The sequence below is a fragment of the Rhincodon typus genome, chromosome 6 (assembly GCF_021869965.1).
Source record: "Rhincodon typus isolate 14 chromosome 6, sRhiTyp1.1, whole genome shotgun sequence".
Taxonomy (NCBI): domain Eukaryota; kingdom Metazoa; phylum Chordata; class Chondrichthyes; order Orectolobiformes; family Rhincodontidae; genus Rhincodon; species Rhincodon typus.
Window position 1 is genome coordinate 87699967 of NC_063337.1, and position 25058 is coordinate 87725024.

Here is a 25058-nt window from a genome sequence, read left to right on the forward strand (position 1 = left end):
GGTGATATCTGTTAAGGAATGGCTATGAACAAGGAAATGCCCCTGTCTTCAAATGGTGCTCTCAAATCCTTTATCTCCCATTTTAATGTCTAATCTGTAAATCTGGTACTTTTGACATTGCAGCATTCCCTCAGCACTGCATCAAGGGTGTCAATGTGGTTTCTATGCTCAAGTCTCTGGATCTATGACCATCGAACTTGATTGTGAGAGTGTGACCAACTGGGTCATGGTTGACAAATGGCCATGCTACTAGGCAATTAAACTGAAAATGGACAATCTAGTTAATTAATTTTCTGTTCTTGAAAGAATCTCACAGCTGATTGTTATACATAGATGACTTGAGGGTTAATACGGAAAAGGCCAGATAGACATAGTTATGGTCTGTAAGTCTCCAAGAATAAGGTACTGATTCTTTTAACAGCATTGAAAGGAATATTCAAATTAAATGCTTCAATATGGGTAGCATTCAGGAATTCTTAAGTCAATTAAGATAATAGTAGACTGGTACTGATGAAACTAAGTGGATGAAAGTGCATTCTATTGAAGTTGTTAAGACCCTATAAAATATCATTAGTAATTAGTTTTCTGCAGGTACACAGCAATTTAATAAAAGGGAATGCAACGTGAACTACAGCAATGTACTTTATTTTTAGAATCTATTTGGGACAAAACCGATTATGTTTTATTCGCTGTGCTGGCACAGAATGGCGGCATCGTTTCAGTGTCATTTCATGAAATAATCGTCTTGCAGGTATCTCTTCACTTGTCACATGAAATGGTGTGTATTCCACACACAAGCAGGACAAATCCTCCCTATTGCTGCTGCAGACTAAATACTGCAGTGCCCGCCCCTTTACAATATCCGCAGACATGCTTGTACTCCATTGCCTGTCACAGATAAACTGTCACAGGCAGACCTACAGTTTGTACACAGTTACACGTTATCAGCAATTTCTGCTGATTTATTCTCCATTTTCAAGAATGTGAGTTTTTCCCTTTTTGTTTGAGTATGAAAAATGAGAATGAAATGCGGCTTTTTTTTTGTGGAGCCCAGTGAATGAGCGAATGGATTAAATTGCCAGGACAGAATGAAATTGTGATCGCTAGCAACCTGTGTTCTTACCCAATTTGTCCTACTACACCAGGATTGAGGATGGATGGAGGAGAGTTGTGGGAGTAATTTTCAATTTGTAGAATGACTGAAATTGTAATAATAAAGAATATTGGTGGGTTGAACAATTTGATAGGGCAAACTGGTCTCTTAATCATTCACCTGTCCTGAACAAACAGTGCCACTTCATGCAAAGAAAGAACATAATGAAAGGTTAAAGTGGCCTGTGGATAAAAACCGAGCCAAAAACAAGAGAACGGATGTGAAATTATTGATTTTGGGGGCCGGGTGGGGTGAGGGGGTGTTGGCTTGATGTCAGTGAAGAAGAGAAAGTATGGTGTATGCAGATTCAAGGATAGCTTTTGAAAGGAATTGGATAAGAAGCTGTCACACGCAAAAAAAACCCACAAGTCCAAGAGGGAAAATAGGAGTGGGGCTTGCCACATTGTTCTTACAAAGAGTCAACGTGTGTATAGCAGTCTATTGACCTCCATCTGCAGAATAACATTCTTTGATTCTGTTCTATTCAAAAGGAATGATTTGTGAGATTTTTGGATGTCAAAGTGGGTTACTGATCTCAAAACTCAAATAATAGCGACTGAGTAAGAGTTGAAAAGGTGAGGGACCAGTACAAGCAAATTAACATAAGAAGTTATTACTTTCAGGAGAACAGGGGGCAGCTGAAAATTCGTAAGAAAGAGAGACACTTGTTACCATGGTTACATTTGGAGCTTGCCAGTATTCAGCACAAATCTGCTTCTGAATTATTGTAACTGTAGAATGGAGTTGTAATATACATGCAATAAATTCTACATTTCAAGTAAGTGAAGTAGTGGCTGTTTATCAAGTTGTTAGGGACATAAATTTTGATGCGTGAACAAGTAGAGGACGCTTAGGAGTAAAAATTTAACATCTCATCCAAAACATTGCACTTTTGAAAAGTTTTCTACTTACAGCTGTGCTTTGTGTGCACTGAGGTAATCCTGTCTAATCAGGATGTCTTTGATGGCCTGATTAAATTCACAGCTCTTGATTTGATCATGAGAAGTTATTGTGACAATTCTGTTAGGTCCATCTCACAGACCTAACTCTCACTTAGTGCTGTGCCTGTCACCGATTTGTCCAAGACCCAACAGCTTTTTGGAGAAGAGTATTTCAGAATTTCACAATCCTTTGCTTGATGAAGTGTTTCCTGAAAGTCCCAGCTTCAAGTGTGAGGTTATGTCCCTAGTTCTGGACTCTGCATCAAAAGGAACCTATCTATCCTGTCAACACCATTAATCTACTTAAACACCTCAGTTCAGTTGCATCTGATTCTGCTACTTCATGGGAGTACGAGGATATTCTGTGCAACCTGTCATACTTTAATTCTTCCAGCTTAGGTGTAGTTCTGATGAATCTAAGTTATGCCCCTAAAAGGTTAATGGACTCTTACTGATATTCAATGCTCAAATTTGAACAAATTTATTCTAAATGTAATCTGAACAAAACTTCATGTAAGTGGAACATATCTTCCAAACCTAATGTCCTCCACTATTCCACTGAACATTTATTGAATTAACTTACTTTTTTTTCCCTGTTCACTAGCTTTTTGGAAATTTCAGGAGTACTCTGCATGAGAAATCATGACTTTTGAATTTTTTTTTCTCTCTAGCCATATTATGTAGGCTCCAGCACAGCCCCATTAAAAGGCGTATAAGGTAGGAATAATGTTATCAGAGATAGATTTCAACACTGTTATTTTGATGTGAGTTAATCAGAAATAAAAAAGTGCACTATGTTGTTTTCAGGGCTTGAAGTGAAGAGTCATGAGTACCAGTGGCTCTCCATTTCAAAGCAATAGAAACAATTCTGTCGGTTCAAATAGTGCCTTGAAAATTCTTTTATTTATATCGTGCTTTTCAGAGATTACTAATACCACCCGCTCCCAGTTCCTTGCTTCAGCAAAAAGAGCCCTGGAATCCAATCTTATTTCCCATTAGAAATGCCTGATTTTGAGGTGTATATTTGACTACTTGACCCCCCCATATGTCTCCATTCTTGAAATAACTAATATTTTGCCTAGCTTTTTCAAAAGATGCTTATGATTCCACATCCAATTCAGAATTGCATTTGGTGAATCTTACTTCTTATCGTAAGGAAAGGAAAGCATAGGATAAATCAAAGGGACTGCTGGCACAGATGGAGGCCAATTGGTTCCTTTTGTCAATCTTGGCCATGTGAAAGAGAAATTCTGCTTAGTCACACATCCCTTGCCTGTATATCTGTCGAGTGTTCATCAAATACCCATTCCATTTTTCATAGAGATAGATTCTGGACACTATTAGAGCTCTGAGGTGGCCAGATAGAGTGACGATACATAGACAGACTTTCAGATGAAATCCTTCCAAGCTTTAAGAGACAAAGACTAAATGATTCTTGAACTTGCTCTAAGTCTGCTGAAGATAATCCTACTACTTGATTTAGAATGAAATCCAATCAAAGAACATCCAATGATCTCTCCTGCCTGACAGAGGGAAAATAAGAAAGGAAAAATACTGGTCAAGAGAGTAAAGTGCAGATCAGAAAGGATCACATTGAACTATGAAATGGCAGAAAAGCTGAAGACCTATTCCTGTTCACATTTTCTTGCAAGAAAATTGCCAATCAAATGGAAATTTGTGACATAATTCTCTTGGAACAGACAATGGCATAGTGGTGGACCAGTGCTCTGGAGTTCCAGCCTAATGCTCTCAAATGTGAGTTCAAATCCCAATATTGCAACTGGTGGAATTTACATTCAATTAATGTATGTAGGATAGAAAATATAACTTAATAATGATGACCATGAAACCTATTATCAATTGTTGTGAAAAGCCAACTTGTTTAGCTTTTAGAATTGGAAATATGCCATGCTTACCAGATCTGGCCTGTGTGACTCCAGACATATAACAATGTGGCTGACTGTTACCTGCCTTTTAAAATGGCAAGCTATTCAAAGTTCAAGGACAATTAGCGATGGGCAAGAAATGTTGACCTTGACAGCCATGCCCATATCTCTGAAAGAATAAAGTTAATAATTCATATTTTGGCACCTGTCACTATATTGACAAAATGGTTGACTAATGGGAAAGTGATAGGAAGGTAACACTGAACTGGATTGTATATTTAAGTACTTAAGTGCAGTTGGCTTTTAGGATGCCCAATTGTGCCAAAACTCTGTATTCTATCTATCAAACAAGGCATACTGGCAAATGAGAGGTGTATTGTATGGTACCAAGGCTTAAGGACTTCAGTTCCGTTGAAAGATTACAATATCAGGGATTGCTCTCCTCAGAGCAGAGGACTGTGAGAAAAGAGAACTCATAAAAGGTGTTGATCTAATAAATAGAGTAAAATTTTCTGTTGGCAGGTGGGCCAGAAATCAAAAGATATGGATTAAGATGGTTGATGGAAGAACCAGAGATATGAGGAGAAGATTCTTTTGTTTTACGCACAAAGTTATTATGATCTGGACTGCACTGCCCAAGAGCGTGCTGGAAGCATAGTAATTTTCAAAAGGATTTGTATAAATAAACAAAAAGGAAGAGAAAATTGCAGGGCTGTGGGAAAATGCAATGGCATGCATCAATTGCATCACTTTTTCAAAGAGCTCGCGCAAGAATGATGGTCCAAATGAACCTTCTGAGCTGTATGTCTGTACAGCAAGCCTTAAACATGAATGCAGATAGCTTAAAGGTCAGTTTTAATGCTGGGGTATTGCAGTAGACAGTTGAGAGTATCATCTTGGATCTCAGTGAGCTTAGGTTCAGTGATTTTGCAAGTGAGGGATTTGTCTTAACAGGAGTGGACTGAGATGCAGTTAATGTGTGTAATTGTATTCCACTATCCTGACAGTTTTCCCTGGTTGCCGTGACGGTCACAGTGAAACATTCATCTTTACTCAAGCATTTTCAGAAGTTGTAATGTCTGCCTGTGCCACAAAGTGTATTGGATGCAAGTCTTTGCTACTCCAAAAATTGGTGGATGCTAAAATTAGAATCTCTTTGGAATGACAGATAGCAGGGTACTTAACAAGAAGCATAAAATTCAAGGCAGTAAAATATAAATTGTATATAAACCAAATGGAATGGTATATTAGAGGTTGTATCACAATCACAATCTCATAGCCTTCATCAGTTAAGGTTATAAGATGATCCTGGTTGTTATAGAATTATCTACTGCTGTATGACCTATTTTGTTCTCCATACATAACATGTTGGCATTTATGTTTTGTTTTTGCTCTGTGCAAAATACGACCATCTGTCTTTTGTTCTCTTGCTTTGCGTTTGAAGTTGACCCAAACAGTTGTCTGCCAAGTGGTTGACTGTTCAATCCTCGTATAAACTTCTCTGGCTAAAATCATTTCAATTCTATTTTATTCTGACCCAATATATGAAATTCTAATGTACAAATACCATGCCAAGGATAGCAATTGTGAATTTGTTCTATTTATTAATTTTTATTTAATAAACTTGCAGTAAGGCTTTTCATTTTTTTCATGTTTGATGTTAGGGCTTTTACAATATTGATTTAAAGTGTGTGACAGATAGTTTTTCCACCCACTATCGCACAGTGAGACATAACAGAATGTGCAAAGCCTGCAGTGCTGGATGTTTGGTTAAGCAGAAGGGCTTTAGGCATAAACCAAAATACTAGAGAGCCATCTGCTGAATTATTTATCCCTCCTCAACAGACTGGTGCTGTTGTATCATTATTTAGGGAAGAATATTATATTGTTATTGATTATAGCACTTGCTGTTACATTTCATTTGCCAGGCAGTGTGTGTTGCATTAGTGATGCACACAGTAGCTCTTGTTCTCCCCATTCAGATCAAAGGTAAATTGTAGAAGAACATGTGCAGTTCTGTGCACGAGTATCAAATAAAGAAAGACTGTCATTTATAAATTGGCTTTCATGATCAAAATGTTTTTTTACAGCCAGTGTAGTTCTTTTGAAGCATTGTATACTGTTGCAAAGTAGAAAACATAGCAGCTAGTATACATACAAAGAATGTCCACAAGCAATAATGTGATAATGGCCAGATAATCTGTTTTTGTGACATGAATTAAGGGATGAATACCAGTTTGAACACTAGGAATAACCACAAGACAAAAACAGAAATTGCTGGAAAAGCTCAGTAGGTCTGGCAGCATCTGTGGAGAAAAATCAGAGTTAATGTTTCAGGCCAACTGACCCTTCCTTAGAAACGTTAACTCTGATTTCTCTCCAAAGATGCTGCCAGATCTGCTGAGCTTTTCCAGCAATTTCTACTTCTGTCTCTGATTTACACCATCCGCAGTTCTTTCAGTTTTTATTAAGGAATAACCACAACACTGAGTGCTTTTCTTCAAAGTAGTACAAAAGCTTTCACATTCAACCGAGAGGATAGAAAAGCTTTGGTTTAACATCCTACTTGAAAGAAAACATCTCTAACAATGCAGCATTCCCTAAGAGTTGTAACAGAGGGACAACCTTGAATTTGTTTTCAAATCTCTGGTGTGGGCCCTGAAACCATCTAGGAGGTGACATTCCAATCCTTTGAGCTACAACTGACACCATGACCACCATGCACAAAGGAATTGTATAAAACTATTGACTTTAAAAGTAGAACATCGAAAAGTTGGAAGAGATAATACTGTCCAAAAGTTAAAAGATAAATAGCCCATATCCCTTAATTGTACAACTGAAGTGGATAACGTTTCCAAATTATGTATTAAAGAAAATGACTGAGCAGAATGTGGAATAAAGTGAGAATGATCATTTTTATTTACATTAGAAGGAGCTTACTTTTGCATGAATATTGCTGAAGAGAGAGACATGTTGTCAAAGCATCGTGTACTCATCAGGACAAATGCAAGAATATCAATTTGCAAATGATTGAAACTAATTTATACTACAAGATAAAAGGGTGCTGTTCAATGTTGCCCCAAATGATTTTTTTCTGTGTGGACCTCCAACTCCCTGAGTTGCAACGGGAAGTCAATGCTGGGAATGGTGAGGCATGTCAGTCAGTAAGTATGAAACTTCTATAGAGCTGCACAGCCCCATAGTGCTGATTAGCTGCCAAGTTGACTGTTGAATGACTGTGGTTTTGCCGTGGAGAAAGCAATAGGGAACTTCTCCCCATGCTCCCAGGCAATTAAGAAAGTCACAAGGTTTGAACATGTTTCTTTTGTTTGGGTCTATGTATATATAAAAGATGACAATTGTGATTATTTGAAATTTGCCATTCATGCATTTGTCCTGATGATCGCAAGACAAAAAGCTTCAGCCACATGTCTCTCTCTTAAGCAACCTTTGAGTTCTACCAGCAAGGGAGTGTTTTTATTTTTGCTATTTCAACTGAATAGAATCTAGTTGATGGAGAAGTAACTAAAAGTTACTATCCAGGCCCAGCAAAAGCCGGTTTAAATTTACAGAGATATGAGTGAAGGGTACAAGGGACACATACAGAGCTGCTTTGTTTGTGTTTTATTTGTGTATCACAACAAAACACTGTACTTAATGCTAGTTTTTATATATAACACACACTTGCTGCGAAAGCTTATTATTATACATTTAAAATAAGAAAAATCCAGCAGGGTAAAATGGAAAAAAGCTAAGAAGAAGGAAAAATTAGGCTTTATAGACCACTGCCAGTTTCAAATGAGGAACGCATACAGAATTTCAGTTGAACAGTCTTAACTGCAGTTGAATTTTGATGGACATGCAATTGAATTTTCCAAAATAGGCTTTAGAACTCTACCGAGGTACTTCCATTTTAAATTATTGTCCGCTCTGATGATTGCTTCACTTTTGAGAGGCAACATAGGCATTTCATGTTTCAATAATTCATATCATCACTTTTGACATTGCCACTTGAATGCTTCTTTAGTCCAGCCCTTTTAACAAAATTAAATTTTGCTGGAAAAGTAGAAATGGCGTCACAGTAAGTGAATGTGAACAACGTCTGAACTATGTTTTTTTAATAGCCAATTAACCAACCACTTTCCATCAATGTCACATGTCCTGTCAATGGTCCAGCTTTTCAAAGAAAGGTGCCATCAAAAAACCAACTTTAAAATAACATAAGTAAGAGCAGTTATCATCCTATTGGGTTCTGGGACATTGTTCGGCAACCACGGTACCTGAACTTACTTATTTTGTCTGGGGGTGAGATAATATCCTTGAGGATATTATAAGGCTCCCCTTTATCAATTCTACTCATCATATCCTTGAACAGTTTCCTTAGATTTATCTCGCCCGGCTTCCCATTTGTAAATCTATGCGCATTCTGTCTGATCCTGTCAATGTTTTCCAAGTGCTCAACTATTAACTGTTTTGTGATGAACTCCACTCCAATTTTTTTTTTGCATTGGAGATTCTGTGTACAATTGACTCTGTGGCCATTGGATTGGTTATAAATCAAATATTTGCCAGCCAAAATATGGTGGTTTAACACTTTACTCACTTAATAGCATCACTGCAATTTTTGCTGCATATGCAAGACAACAACTAGAATTTGAATAGTAATGAAAATAGAAATTGTCGGAAATACTCAGTAGGTTTGGCAGCACCTGTGGAGCAATGAACATAATTTATGTTTCAGACCAAGGGTATTTCTTTAGAATTGAAGGAAGTTGTAAGAAGCCTTGCACATGTGAATGGGGTAGCGGATAAAGACCAAAAGGGAAGGTCTTTGTCAGGCTGGAGAGCAAACTGACAAAAGATATCATGGTACAAAAGGCAAAAAATGGGAATGGTAATGATTGTAGCGAAGAAACTGAAGATTTGCCTAGAATTGGGTGAATAGCAGTTTAATGAACATTTGTGCCAAAAGCAAAGGTATTGAAAAGAAAAGAAATAAAATGGGAAAGAACAGAATTTAAGTTACAACAACCCTCTTAGTAGCTGAGGCATATGCAACAGACCAAGTAAAACACTTTATTTTACCGCCTGTGAGCTTCGGTCTGGATATTAGAAAAATTTCTTCACATTATCAGTATGGCAACAAGCAGACTTTCAGGCAATGCAGTGTGGCTTCTTAAATTTCTATCTCATGTTGTGATATTTTCAGTATTATTTGATATTCAATACTTATGACATTAAAAAAAATTAAAATATGCAATGTAATTTCATATCGAGGCATGACATCTCATTCAATGAAGTGACATTTAACAAAGGTTAGATCATATTGCATATCAGTGGGCTGTTTAAATTCAAGCATAGTGGGGTCATAGTAAGCAATGAGAACTTGGCCAGTTTTTGATAGCCTTTTAAATTATTGTACAGCTATTTCATTCAATCCTTCATGCTTGCTAGATGGTGTACTGTAGAATAGTAGAACCGCTTCTTGTTTTTAAGAGCAGTTGTTTATGATTCACCAAGACTTCTCTTAAAATATATAACTGTTCTGTTATACATCCAATCACTGAGGGTATAAAATGAAGTGGGATGCTAATAGTGAGATTGGATCACGAGCTTGTTTTGGTCTACCTGTACTTTCTAGAATTATATTTGTTTGACATATTCAGTGCTTAAGGAAATGTTTGACCTCGGTTACAACAGATAAAGGCTGAATAACTAAAACAAATAAAAGCTTGGGACTTTCAAATATACACAGCATGTCCAATACATTTAGTGGAGATCCAAAAATGAGTCATTGGACCAGAGTTGCTAACTCTCAAGAACTGTTCTGGAGTTTCTAGGAGTTAAAAATTCCAAGAGCAATCTAATAACAAAATTATAAACACAAGAATATTTCTGTTTAGTTTTGTTTGGTTATATAAAATAAAGCTGAACATCTAAATGATGTCTGTTTGAGTGAGTCAGGGTCATCCATCTGATAAGGGAGAGTCTGACTGCTTTCTATTGGCCTGATAGATGGGTGTCGGGTAATTGGAAACAGGTGGTGATGTGATAACCCCATTAGAACTTTGTGCCTACCCCAACAAGTGTAAAATTTGCAGGTTTTTGGAGGCTTTAGTAAACCTGCCCAACCTTGGATCTATAGAGGCCCTAAACTGGCCATAAGACCTCTCATTCCACAACTGGTATTATATCTGCTGAGGGGAGACACCCACAGAAGCTTGAGAGTTTTTGCCGTGCAGATTAGAATCTGGCAAGGGGAAGGTTTCTCCCACCCCCTTGGGCCCATTAGAGGCACACGTGCGCGCACACACACGCACACACACACACACACAAACACACACACACATATGCCGTCAGGTTTACCTTGGCCCCAGCCTCCTGAAAGTGGTCCTGGGCTCCTCACGCAATGGGAACACCTCTAGTACTTGCCTAGTATTGTTGGCAGTACAGAACTGGCAGCTTTCTAAAGCAGGACCTCCTCTTGAGAAAGGAATGAAAGCTTTGCTTTAAAGCAAACAGCAGTACCTGAAGCAGTAAATTGCCATGGGATAGCATCAGGATTGTGGATGGTTCCTCTTTGATCTTTTAGCCAGGAGTGAGGGTGACTGGGGGACTATGACACCCTACAAACATACATAATATGTTGTAGCATCTTAGTGATTTCTCTCTACAAGCACTAAGTATCAAAGTAGACCTTTGGTTCCTTTGGCTACAACAGCAGTTCCTTTTATGCTCTTTCTTAAATTGCCTATTTTATTTAAAGCAAATTTCCAATCTTATTTATTGACTTTACTTAAGAGAACCTTCAGTTATAATTCCCAGCTAGACTGGATCTAGGATTTATAAGTTCAAACCGACTAGAGGGTACTAGATTTTCACCAGGGAATTCACATCTTACTTCACAATGTTAAACCTGGAGCCATCAAATAGTCCCAATTCTATTTGTCTTTAAATTTACAAAGGATGTATTCAGTAATTATTGATGAGCTTATTTTGGTTACTTTCACACTGTTTCTACTCTGCTCTATTACTTTTTATGTATGTTGCACTTAATGTCACTGAATATTGAATGCTTCTGTGAAATAATCTTGTGCCCTGCTTGTACTATATCACGGTACTCTTTTTCTTTAAAGTTTTATGCTATATAGAGCTTCAAGTGCAGGAGCCCAAATCTGGTTGTCTTTTCTCTCAGCCAACCGAACACAGTGATTGGAGAAACTGAATGAATAATTTCAAACTGGTTGAAGTACAATTTGTGGTCATGTGGGTGGTGACATGCATCACCATCCTAAAATTGCAACATCTGAACGTTATGTTGATGTGTTCATGCTGAAGCCTGGATGTTATATAGGGGGATTAAATACGAGATATCACCTCAGTTGCTGTTAATACTGGTGTCCAGATAGGATTGCTGTCTTCAGAAACAAAAGATGGAATGACCTAAGTCCAGGTCAAAAACTTGAAGGTATAGTGCTCATCTTTATCACCTGCTTGCTCCTATCTGATCCAGCTGGTAATCCAAAGTCTAGAAAAATACAAAAGATTGTACGGTTTTGCTCTTAAGCCTCTTAAATTTTGGACATCAGACCTGGATGTTAGTGAAGGTAGCTGTGATATGAAGTAAGTCAGCTGCCATCAATAGGTTCAGTGTCCCCACTCTGAACAAATGTTAAATGTCTATAAATCCAACGTGCAACACATCTGAACTGTGTCAGATAAAAATAGTGCAACAAGGGATTAAGCCAAGGCTGCTTGCATAGTGACTTGCTCCCATTAGATGTTGAGTTGTTTGGGGTTGAGCTGGTGTACAGAGGTTGCTTAACTTAGCTATTTTCCTTGGAATGTATAGTTGACTTACCAATGAAATAATTGGAAAAATAAACGCTTCGTCCTTCTTATTGCTGCCGTCAGTGATGTAGCTCAATCAATCACACTTTGACTTCTGATCCACGCGATAAACTCAATCTTGGCCTATACCACAGTGTAGTTGTGGAGGTGCTGTCTTTTGGATTAAACCAAGACGCTGAGAGAAAAGCAGGGGAGTTCTGCCTGGTGTTCTGTCCAACATTCATCTCTAAACTCAAGTCACTTCAAATAATCAAATCATCCAGTCAGTATTGCATTGTGAGATTTTGCTACGCACAAATTGGTTACTGCATTTCATACACTTTATTGGAGTAAAGTGCTTTGGAACATCCTGAAGTCACAAAATGAACTATAAAAATGCAAGTCATCTTTTCTTTTTGCAGCCCCTGGGTTGCAGGAAGAAGAAGCCCAGTTATCCCATAACACTAATGCAAAAAGATTTGGATGAAAACTTCAATGTAATTCTTCTTTCAATCCTTTTTCTTCCTCACAATAGCAGAAACATTCATATCTGCTATAATCCCATATATAATTGCTGACATTATAAATTTATGATATGGGTAACCACGATTCTGTGTTCTGCTTCATGCTAATACAAGACCTCAGGTAACATGACATCTAATTAAAGAATTAGTTTAGTGTCTCACAATTCATAGACACAACTCTTGCCTCTTAACTGCCAAACGTTTATGGAATCAGTCACATCTAACTACTGCAGTGAGCAGGGTTTGTTGCAAATCAACTATTCTTTATGTAGTTGGGGACAAGTTGTTTAATGTTTTCAAACAGGTAAGAACAGTTAGTCATACTATATGCAACAGGATATTATAGTTAATGGGAATTTATTAGCATTTTGGCCTACGTATACAGGAAACATTAATGTTAGCTGGTGAAAGTTATTTGTAAGATACCTCAATATAGGTACCCGGTATTGGGTGAACTGATGAACCTGTCTACTAATTTCCAATGGAAAACATCTTTCTGTGTTTTGTAGATGGTTCCAGGAAAATAGTTACAACTTATGCTTAACAATTGGACTTATCTTCAATTAACTTGGCAGAAATTTTTCAGGCAGGAACAAACCCTTTATGGGGAATGAAGGGAGAGGAACGCTTTGGAGAAAAACTGCTTATTTGTGAATCAATGCTTTCGGTAGGCGAGAGGAGAAGAGTGGGAGAAGGATAGGGACTATAGCTGAGATCTTTTGGTGGGTTGTTTAAGGAAATATATTCCTGTGTATACAGAAAGATGTTACCAATAGAAATTTCATTTTGAGGGCTGCAGTGTTTTGGGACGGAATATTCCTGAACTGTGCACTGGGTATGTTCAGAATAATTTACTGAGATGGGAAGTAACATTTTCTTTTCTCACTCATTGGCCTGGCATAGTGTTGGCATTCCATTTTAACATCTGGTATTGTCACAATGGAATATTCATCCAGAAGTGAAAAGCAGATAGACCTGCCTTTCTGTAGTACCTTTTGTGACCTCGGAACATGTCAAGACACTTAACAGTCAATGAAGTACCTTCTAAATATTGCTGGTGTTGTAATTTAGAAAATAGACGCAGCTGCTAAAAAGACACGCATTTGTCAAACTCAAGAGCTTCCTCATCAGGATCTCTGTATCTCGTTGCTAAAGACAGGACAATAAAATGAGAACAAAAACAAATTTTGTTTTCGCTAAATGTAAGAAGTAGCAGGAGTAGATCATTTGGATGTCTGACCATTCTTTGCCATTCAATAACATCTTAGCTGATCATCTACCTAAACACCAACTTCTCATTCCACACCCATATCCTTCAATTTCCTTTGTATCAAAAATCTCTTGACTTAAAGACACTCAATGACTGAACATCCATAACCCTCTAGGATATGGAATTGAAAAGGTTCATGATCTTACGAGTGAAGAAGTTTCTCTTCCTCTACATCCTAAATTGCCGATTCCTTATTCTGAGACTGTGACATGGTGGAGAAGCAAACAGAATATTTCTCACTGCCTGTGCAGGTATGCATAGATCTTAGGGTTGGGCAGCACGGTGGCTCAGTGGTTAGCACTGCTGCCTCCCAGTGCCAGGGACCTGGGTTTGATTCCACCCTTGGACAACTGTCTGTGTGGAGTTTGCACGTTCTCCCTGTGTCAGTGTGGGTTTCCTCTGGGTGCTCCGGTTTCCCCCCACAGTCCAAAGATGTGCAGGTTAGCTGGACTGGCCATGCTAAATTGCCCGTAGTGTTCAGGGATGTGTAGATTATGGTGGGATGCTCTGAGGGTCAGTGTGGGCTTGTTGGGCCAAAGGGCCTGTTTCCACACCGTAGGGATTCTATGTCAATATCTTTCAATTCCAGGTAACAATGCATTCATTGATTTTGCTAAAACAAGGTAGATTGCAAATCATCTCACTGCAGCTACACAGGGGAAACAGGATATTTGAATTATTATTTCAAGTATCCAGACTCTGACAAATTTAAACAACAGGATGATGTGATACAACATGAATGGTTAATCTTTGTAATGACAGAGGATTTGGCAGCATTACTCTCAGCTTATAAATAACCAGTTGCAAATATCACACTGCCTCTTGGTGTAGACATGTGTCAATAAAGGAACTGACAACTGTGAACAAGAGACTTTTGTTTCAGATTTAACTATTGAATACCCTCCACCATCTTTCAAGCAGCATTGCATCGAATTTTATATTTGGTGAGTAATTCTAATTAAATAATTAAAAAAGTAATCTCAAAGATTTTCAGATTTTACAAGTGAGGTCACTGTCAGGAACACTTGTGCGCGAAACCTTAGGTCAGATAGCCAATGACCCAGTAAAAACGAGTAGAGATCAGCAGCCAGACTGCATTTTTTTCGTGAAATTAATAGTCTGCTCTGAGAACCTCCAGCAGAACCCGCAGAGACATTTAAGTGGCTCTTGGGTAGGCACATGGATGATAGTAAAATGTAGGGTATGCGGGGTAGTTTAATCTTAGAGTAGGCTAATAGGTCGGCACAACATTGTGGGCCGAAGGGCCTGTACTGTGCTGTACTGTTCTGTGTTATGTTCTGTGTTAGAATCTACCCACAGAAGCAAGAATGTATTAACAGGTAGGCTTCTTCAGCTACTGTGTGGATGCCAAGAATGATTAATTATGGGACAGTTCTGATTGATTGATTGATTGATTGTCACTGTGGGCCAATGCTTGGGCCTTGCAACATAGCACCCAAGATAATGATGAAATAAAGTTTCCTGTTCCTGCCAGAACCAATTAAAATTGAAATACTTCCTCATCTGCGTAATTTTTGTGCCGTTGACTTAACTCTTGGAATAACCAGAAAACATCATGTTGAGGGCTATGTGCCTGCATAGCCACAGGCTATTTCTGGTGCAAGGCGATAGGTTTTTAATTATGATACATAGCAAATAAAAATAATATTGCGTTTACCAAACATGATGTGTACGTCAGTTAGGCTGCTGAATTTGAAAATACAGCAAAGTGTTTTGCAAGACAGTTTACAGTGCCAGCAACACTGGTGTAAACAAGATAGTTGTGGTTCCATCAGGTTGGGGTTTTGTATTGCCTATAGACTTTCTGTGCCAAGAGATGAAGCTGCTGAACACAGATGAACTCACACACTGCAAGTCATGTGAATTTGTTTTTGTTAGGTTTTCCCATGTGTCCATCCTAAATCTAGCAAATTAAAATACAACTGAAACCAACATGCTGGGCTGAAAACAGAAAAGGCTACAATCCAAGACACCATAGTTCCTTTCAAAGCTTGTACCCTTGTAATTTGCTTTGAATTGAATACTGTGGTAACTGCAACATTTTATGGAGACATTGAAAAGGAAATGTCAACCTTCTATATTTATTGCTAGATTAATATGTACACAATAAGTAAGTATGGTGTGCCTAATTAATTCTTTTAATGTAATATATTTGTTTTCTATTCTACTATGAAAGGGCCCGAACTTCCTTGTTATCCCATTCTAATGGAAGAAAGATTAAACTCCCAGAAAATAATAATGGACATTTGATTACTCAGGGTCCTAGCTATCCTGGAATTTTCCTGATTTTCTGAGAAGGGAACTACTCCTGACATTGATCAGTGACTCATTAATAACATAAGCTTAGAAGAAAGGATCTGCTGTTTTTGTGGAAAAGACTGGAAATGAGATCCAGGCTGGTCTCCATTTACTCCAGAGAACATGTCTAAAGTTAAAGGGGGCTCTTGGCTACACCTCAAACCCCCCACCCAAGGGAAGATTTGCAATTCCTCAGACATGGGGTATTCTGATACATTACCCCTCTCTGCTCCAAGCTAACGAGGGGATCTTCCATTTAACCTGTGAACTACAATAGGGCCAGTGCTGCAGTGCATTTGTTCGACCCATTGTTAGTATAAGATGCGACAATGGTGATTAATGAAAATTTGAAGCCCTTCCTCTTTCACAAGTAAACTTGAAGGTGGACTAATGCTGATGTCTATAAAGACAAAACTCTCTTACATATGCATAAATTTATGGGTTTTAATTGATTCACATTATAGAAATGCCGAAACCTAAATTCTGGCATTAAATAAAAACCAAAGACACTAAAAATGCATGCCAAATCTGTAAGTATCTGAAGGAGTAAGGTTAATGTTTCAGAAATGACTCTCCATCAGAACTGAAATCATGTCTTGTCAGTACATATCCATTATTTATATGTGATGTTTTGCATCAGAAAATCTCTGACCTAGTTTTTCGTGTTGAATATCGATAATGGAAACAAATTGAAATGCAAATGAAAGTATTTGTTATCTAGATGACCTCAGGCTTTCAGATTATTTGAATGAGTGCGAGTTCTTTCTTCTGGTTATAGCAGAAATAATTTTTGTTTTATGTGGTTCCTGGCAGTTTTGAATATCTATCTCTGAGAGGTCCATAGGCCACATCGTGCGCTGGTGCAAAGCAATTTTGGCTTCAGACTGATGTAAAATATCTAACAAATCCTGGCGCTTAAGCCACTCAAATTGAATTTAGGTTGAAGTGCTGTATAAGCTCCTCAAGGAGATACTCACACTCTGCATTGGTTTCACATTCACTGCAGTAGAACTCTACCTAGTGCAAAGCACATGTTTCCTTCTGGTCAAGAACATTCCTGATAGTTTTCTACCATTTCAATGCTAACAAGGAACTGAATTTCTTGTTGTTTTTTTTTTAATGACTGAAATGTAACTGACCAACTCTTCAGTAATTACAGAATATTAGGCATTTGTGTATTACAGTTTTTGGAGGTTTTAACCTTACTGTGTGTGTTAAAGTCAGTGCTGAGTATTGGTTGATCATGATAAAATGTTTGGGAATGAAAATCAACTGATTTCTAAATCAAGTGGCTGATCTGCCACATCAGCTTCCCTTCCAGGTGATTAGCTAAGAATCCACCCTAAGCGTTTCGAGAATACCTTGAATTTACTCGAAGTGGAAAAGTTCACAAAATTTGTATCAGCCAGCTGTGTTCTGAAATGCTTTATGCTCTTTTATTGTGACATTTCAGTGCACACCATTTGGTCTGGATTAAGTATACTGCCCAATGTGAATATGCATGATTTCATCAACAAAAGGAGTCCCATCAGTGGAAAGAAGTGTAATTACACGATTTTGCAAGCTGAATGGAAATTATAAATGATGATCTTATTTGCAGCAAGTCATTAAAATGTTTCACAGGGAAAGTGCATTTGTAGTTGAGGCTCATAATCATGAGATGAATGTACATTTCAACTCATTTATCTGTCAAAATCTATTCATCCCATTGCATCATGCAATTCAGTAATTTCAAAGTTTTTTGCCTTTACCAGTCTATTATTTCCTATGTTGATCATGCTTTGTTTGAAAGAGCAACCAATCATCAGCTTAAAATTTTCCTTCTCTTGTGAGATAGCCACAATTAGTCTCATCCCAAAGTCTCCCGCCTGTATCGTAATTTAAACCAAATCCCATTCACCTATTTGATATTTGTGAACTATATTGGCTACTCGTTTTACATTGGATTTGATTTTATAATCTGGATCCTTATTTTCAAACTCCTCCATTAGCATGCCCTAACTCTGATGTGGAGGTGCCGGTGTTGGACTTGGGTGGACAAGGTCAAAAATCACATGACACCTGGTTATAGTCCAACAGGTTTATTCAAAAAACGCAAGCTTTCATAGCTTTGCTCCTTCCTCAGACATAGTGTGTGAGAGAGAGGGTTCAGACATAGAATTTATAAGCAGAAAGGTAACAACCCTAAAATTGGCCAACCCTTGTTCAATCCCTATTCAGTTAGGATGGAGACTCCTGACTAAAATGCAAAATCCAGATTCCTTTCAAGTCATTGTCCTGAGATAATTAAAGGTTTTACCAATGTATACAAGAGGTGACATCTCAGGTCAGACAATGCATTTTAGGTGTGAAGTCTTGCTTAGAATCTGTCTATGTTTTAAACGAAGGTCAGGTTTTTTTGAGCAAAACAGAATGTATCTGCAACTGCACAAACTTCTTGGATGAAATAATTCATGTGTGTGTGTGAGAGAGAGAGAGAGTAAGTGCATGAGTGTGCGCACGCGCGTATGTGTGGGGTGGGTGGGGGAGGTGGTCTTCTCTTCTACCATCATCCTATATAATGCCAAATCATGTTTGATCATTTTTCTGTGGAGCCAAAAACTGGAAGATGAGATTTGTCAGATCTTTGTTGACTGGCATGAATACAATGGACCGAATGGCTTCTTTCTGTGCCGTAAATGTCGATGAGTTTATGAGAATGCGTTAAAGAAGCAACACAAGTTGTTGTCATTCTGGATTTAACTTTTATATACTTTTTACTATTTCATATATGTCTCATCTCAGTCTCCTTTCCTTTTCAAGGCTGAAAAGACCAAATTGCTGCAGTCATTGCTCATCAATCAATTGTCTCACATCAGGGATTGGCGACATAGCTCTTCCCTGCAGTGCTCCTGAACCTTCAATGCTTCCCTTGTACTTTGATAACCAACACTCAGTTTGAAGTCTGACCAGAGTGCTGCAGTTTCAACATAACACCTCGGCTTGTAATTTAAGGATTTAGTAATACAATTCAGCATCCTATCTACTTTGTTGATTACTGCTCCAGAGTGACTCGACATGTTAAGTGCTGACTGAGTCTGTTAGAGCTCTTTCATTTCACCATTAGTTAGTTCAATGTCATTCAAGATGTCTGTTCCCTGAATCTTTTTTACATTTCTGTCAGTGCCTTGTATCTATCCGTATTAAATTTCTTCCCCAATGATTTCCAGTCTCTACTTCACTTCTTAGGGTGTTGCCAACCTCATCTGATTCTACTGCCCCATTCAATTTAGCATTGTCTGCAAACATAACCAATTTACATAGAAATTCTGATTTATTTAAAAAGAGGAGAAGCCCCGGTCCTTTGATCAGACCTCATATTGAGTTCGGATCTCTAATGATAATTGTGTTATCGCTGTGAGAATTAAGGCAGGGAGTTTGTTTTCAGAAATTAATTTGTAGCCTTTTTGAGTTCCTTGCTTTTGTAATCCATAGCACTTTAACCCAGACATGATGTTTGTAAGATCAAAACAAATTCATTTTTGGTATAATCCTTGAACATTTATTTGCATATAAAACAAAATATGTCTTGGAATGTCTCAAAACTGCTTTGTGCAATAAATTACTTGTATGGTGCTGTTAATTGACACATAGGCAACATTTCATCACCGAATCATGCAATAGCCTGATTTTAAATGGGAGCTTACTCATCAGTGCCATAGTTGGCTCCTTGTCATAGTGAGTGCATATTCTTCCATCTTCATCATTACAGAAGAAAAGGGCTTGCATTTATAAGGTGCCAATCACAATATGAGAACATCCCAAAGTGCTTTACAGTCAAGAAAGTACTTTTGAAGTCCAGTTTCTTTTGCAATGTAGGAAACATGGCAGTCAAAATGCACACAGCAAAGTCCCACATGCAGCAACATGTTAATGATCCGATCTATTTTGTGACTTTGGTTTAGGGAAAGATATTGGCCAGACACCAGGAAGAAATCTTCTGCTTTTCTTCGAAATTGAACCTTATTTATTTTAAATTACAAGAAGCTGACAATTGCATCACCACCTTTTGAGCTCTTTGTCCTGGACGTGTACATACCAAGGCATATCATTGTTGACTGACAAGGATCAAAATCTGTTTCGGTTTCATGGGCTGTAAAGATAACAAGACATGACCAGACTGTTGAACAAAAGCAGGATAAGATTTTTCTTCCATTAAAAGTAATCATTGTCTGATCAAACCATTAGGCTGCTGTCTTATTAACTAGAGACAACTGAGTTGCTGCATTTTTTTCATAGAATCCCTACAATGTGGAAGTAGGCCATTCAGCCCATCGAGTCCACACTGAGCCTCCAAAGACCAGCCCACCCAGAACCTCTCCAGTCCTTGAAATGCTGCATTTCCCATGGCTAATTCACCTAGCACATCCCTGGACACCATGGGGTAATTTAGCATGGCCAATCCACCCATCTTTGGACTGTGAGAGGAAACTGGAGTACCCGGAGGAAACCCATACACAGACACGGGGAGAATGTGCAAACTCCACACAGACAGTCATCCAAGGGTGGAATCGAATCCGGGTCCCTGGTGCCGTGAGGCAGCAGTGCTAACCACTGAGCCATTGTGCTGTCCTTTTGGTGAGGCAAATCAGGGCAGGACTTGTGTACTTACTGGTAGGTTCCTGGGGAATGCTGCCAAACAAAGAGACCATGGGGTGTAGGTCCATAGTTTCTTGAAAGTGGAGTTGCAGGTGGACAGGGTGGTGAAGAAGGTGTTTGCTATGCTTGCTTTTATTGGTCAGTGCATTGAGTTTAGGAGTTGGGATGTTAGGTTGTGGCTGCAAGGACATTGGTTAGGCCACTTTTGGAATAGTGAGTGCAATTCTGGTCTCCCTACTGTAGGAAGGATGTTGTGAAACTTGAAAGGGTTCAGAAAAGATTTACAAGGATGTTGCCAGGGTTGGAGGGTTTGAGTTACAGGGCAAGGCTGAATAGGCTGGGGCTAACTTGCCTGGAGCATTGGAGGCTGAGGGGTGACCTTATAGAAGTTTATAAAGTCATGAGGGGCATGGATAAGGTGAACAGCCAAGGTCTTTTCCCCAGGGTAGGGGAGTCTAAACCTAGAAGGCACAGGTTTATGGTGATAGGGAAAAGATTTAAAAGGGACCTAAGGGGCAACCTTTTCATGCAGAGGGCAGTGCGTGTATGGAATGAGCTGCCAGAGGAGGTGTTGGAGGCTGGTACTATTAAACATTTAAAAGGATGGGTACATGAATAGGAAGGGGTTAAAGGGATATGGGCCAAATGCTGGCAAACTGGACCAAAGGGTCTGTTTCTGTGCTGTACATCTCTATGACAATGGGTAGAGGTTTAACTCAAAGTTCACCACAACTCAGGTGAGTGGGAGATTGAGAAGGAGAGTCCTTTGTGATAAGCTCAGCTAGTGCAGGAACTGAACCAATGGTGTTGGTATTATTCTACATTACAAACCAGGCATCCAGCCAACTGAGCTAACCATTCCCATTATTATCATTGGTTTCAGATTATTCTTACATTGATGTACAAATGAGCAAGTGTGTCATACTTTAGCATTTTTGATGTTTCAGAATTTTAGAATCAAGTAATCTTTCTGGTAAGAGATTTCAAGCACCTAAATTCATGCAGCTTTCTTTTTTCTCTCTCTTCATATTTAGCCATTTGCATCCACATTCCTTATTTCCTCTCTTGTTCTGATTCTTTATTTCTTCTCTTCCTCAATTCTAATTCCTCTCCTCTTCTGAAATATCCAGTGCAGGGCTTATCTGATTTTCTCTCTCCTGATTCGCAGACTGTCTCCTGGTTGCTTCTACTTTGCCATCCAAAGTTCAAGGGTCATTCAGCTTAGAAACATGGAGGATGAATCTCTGCATAACATTGTGTTCCAGATTGGGATAACAGGGAGCAAATTTAACTTTGGGAATGAGTGAAAAGCTATGCTTTTGTTCTTGTCTGAATAACAAAGAAAATGTATGAACATCATTTGTTGCCATCATGCTGTCAGATTGCCAAATGTATAATATAACACAGGTCTCATGCATAACTATGACTTCATGTGAACATTACACTTTCTCGTGGTTATAATTTTTATATCTGCCCTTTTTTTTAGCATATCCCAATCTCACCATGAGCTAGATAATGGGACACCTGTTAGTACTCAATAGATTTTGTTTTACTGAGTCATAACTGTTCCAATTATTCTCCTTGAAATCTTCACTGAGTCTCAGAATTACAGTTCACAATATGATAATCTGATTTCTGGATTTCAGTTACTTATCTAATCTTAAAGAAAATGACCAGCATTGATAATTGTAATACAGTAATATAACAGATTGCTGAGATAGCATAAAGAGTTTCCTTCCAATAAGTTGACAACATTTTAATGTTTGTATCTTTGAAGTAGTCTTGGGAAATGAATAAAAATGTTAAATATACTGAGCAAATTTAGCTTTTTCTAAAATTTCTCACAAACAATCGAGACTTAAGTTTATTTCAATCTATGATCTTTAACGCAAATGCAGACAAGATGATTATTTACCATTCGTCGCAACTCATTCAGCCATTTATCAGTTTTTGATATTATCCATTAAGAACTGCCTTGCAAGGCAATAAACTAGAAAGCTCAATACTTTGTCTTGATATTCATAAGTGCTTGACTTATCCACAGTCTTGCTCTGCATATCTGGATCAACAATATCTTCAATGCAAGCTCATTAACTGCTTGAGATTTTGAAACTAATGTGTATATTAGTTGGCTTTTTGCCTTCAAGGCAAAAGAGATAATCCTTCAATATTTTTACATTGGTTATAAAGGAATTTTGTACTTATGAAGAAATGAATGTTGTGTAGACTTGGCTTGTGTTCCCAATGAATGTGAAAGTTTAAGGGGTCATAAAGTCGTACTGTTCCAATTGAAACTTTTCAAGTGATGAAAAGGATTTGTAGGTGGATGGAGAGAAACTGTTTCCTCTCATGGGAGAAGTCTAGTACTAGGGGTTAGAACCTTAAAATTTAGATCGCACTATTTAGAAGTGCTGTCAGGAACGACTTTTTGACATAAAGAGTCATGCAAATTTGGAACTTTGTGCCCTCTCCTTCCACAAAGAAACAGATATTTAGGCTGAAATTGAATTCATTTGAAAAACTCAAAGTAGAATTTGAAAGGATGTTTTTTAAGCAAGCATAATTTGGAACAAGTGGTAGTAGATGCAGTTAACTTACAAATCAGCCATGAATCCTAATGGTTCCTAACACATCAATATCCTTTCCTATATAATAAGCATTCAAAGCTTCAATTCAACTTTCCCAACATGGTGAACATTTTATGGCTGCAGTTTGCTTTTCTCTGTCCTTCAGCAGAATCATATCAGATATCTTTTTTTATGTGTCTGAAACTCTAGAACATTATAGAACAGTCAAATACTTGAATAGTTCCTCCCGTACCCAGACCATAATCCTACAACACTGGAATCACAAGGGAATTCCAGGCACCATAGCACAATGTTATCAGCAGCTGGTAATGATTCAATAAAATAGAGACAGCTTGCAAGCATTTTGCTAGTCATCTGCTGTTAAACTGAATGCCTAATAAGAGTATAAGGCTGACAGAAATACCAGGTCTTTTTTTACCATCTCCTCATGTCTGTACATAGTCAAATGTATTCAGAAATGGCAAGTATCAGCTGTGTGTTAAAGTTGTAATTTAGCTGAATTGATTCTGAGCTCGAGATCTTTATTTTACACCCATTGTGAATCTACGTTTGGATGATTGCAGTTGTGTTTTATTGTCTGTCTTTTGACAAATACAAGGTATGGTACTGAAACCAAAATTGAAAATGTGCATTTTGAGGAAAGTTTCAGGCTTGAAGCACCTTCTATTTACTACACACAACAGAGGGATAGCATTCAGCCCTTCAAACTGCTTTAATTCAACTAGATCAAGACTATTCTCTACCTTACCTTTCAATTCCTAACCATTAATGCCTTGCAGCGAAGATTTCCCAATTTACTTCAGTAAACACAGTGTGGAGCTGGAGGAACACAGCAGGCCAGGCAGCATCAGACGGAGCAGGAAAGCTAACATTTCGGGTCGGGACCCTTCTTCAGAAGACATTTGTAATGTAATGTGTAATGTAATACCAATCTCAAAAATTGGACTAATGATCATTCTTGTAGGACGATAGGCAAAGATTTGATCAGAACTGAAAATGCTGGAGAAACAAAGCAGGTCTGGTAGCATATGTGGAGAAGGAGAGTCAACATTTTGAGTCCAATATGACTGTACATTAGAACTGCAGAATAGAATGTGATGATGAATCCTATCGGACTTGAAACATTACCTCTGTTTCTCTGCCAAGAGATGCTGCCAAATCTGTTAAGTTCTCCAGCACTTGCTATTTTTATTTCAGATTTACAGCATCTGCAGTATTATACTTTTATTTGAAGGATTTTCACAAAGTGTGATCACTAATACTTTGGCTGTCAATCTTGCAGAATTCAAACGAAACAAGAATAAACAAAACAGGTGCTTCATTGGATGGACTGAACAAAGCTGGAGCCAATAGTCTGGTTATAATGGAGGCTTTGCCTCAATTTGGCATGAGCACTGCACTAGATTCAGAAAGAATCTTTAGCCAGCTTTTCTGCATTGTCTTTCCATCTTCTTTCTGATCCCACAAAACAACCATTACTCCCCAACATATGAAGGACTTACTGGCAAACTGCTTTTTGGACTGTACCTGTGGTGCTGCAACAGCTGCTCGCAGGATTGTCTTGTATTTCCTTTTGTCTCAGGTACCAATCGACTTAGCACTGTCAGTTCTAAGCCACCTGCTAGGCCTGCAAGACTGGCAAGTGTTGGTCCGTTTATGAATTAACTCAACTGGAGCTTGACTGTGGAGTGAAAACATGAGCTGGAAACAGCAGATGAATTATTTCAATCACAGCATTAGGAAGGCAACACGTCTTGATTTCTATCTGTGCTGTACGGAAGCTGAGTTATTGTGTCAGGGCTTTATCAGATTTAAATGACATGCATCTCTGAGGGAAAGAGAACTTTCTTTAAAAAAATTCTTCCAACCTTTCTTCTTAACCAAATTGCTATTTTAAAGGATTAAGCTA

The 25058-nt window shown here is 38.2% G+C and overlaps 1 protein-coding gene across 1 annotated transcript in view; it reads left to right on the forward strand.

Annotated features, from left to right (window-relative positions):
- LOC109924850 (protocadherin-9) overlaps nt 1-25058 on the forward strand; it is a 420097-nt gene that overhangs the window by 27792 nt on the left and 367247 nt on the right. Inside the window, exon 3 of the mRNA XM_048598486.1 lies at nt 20760-20774. Within this exon, the coding sequence (XP_048454443.1) occupies nt 20760-20774 (15 nt within the window). The remainder of the gene's footprint in view (nt 1-20759; nt 20775-25058) is intronic.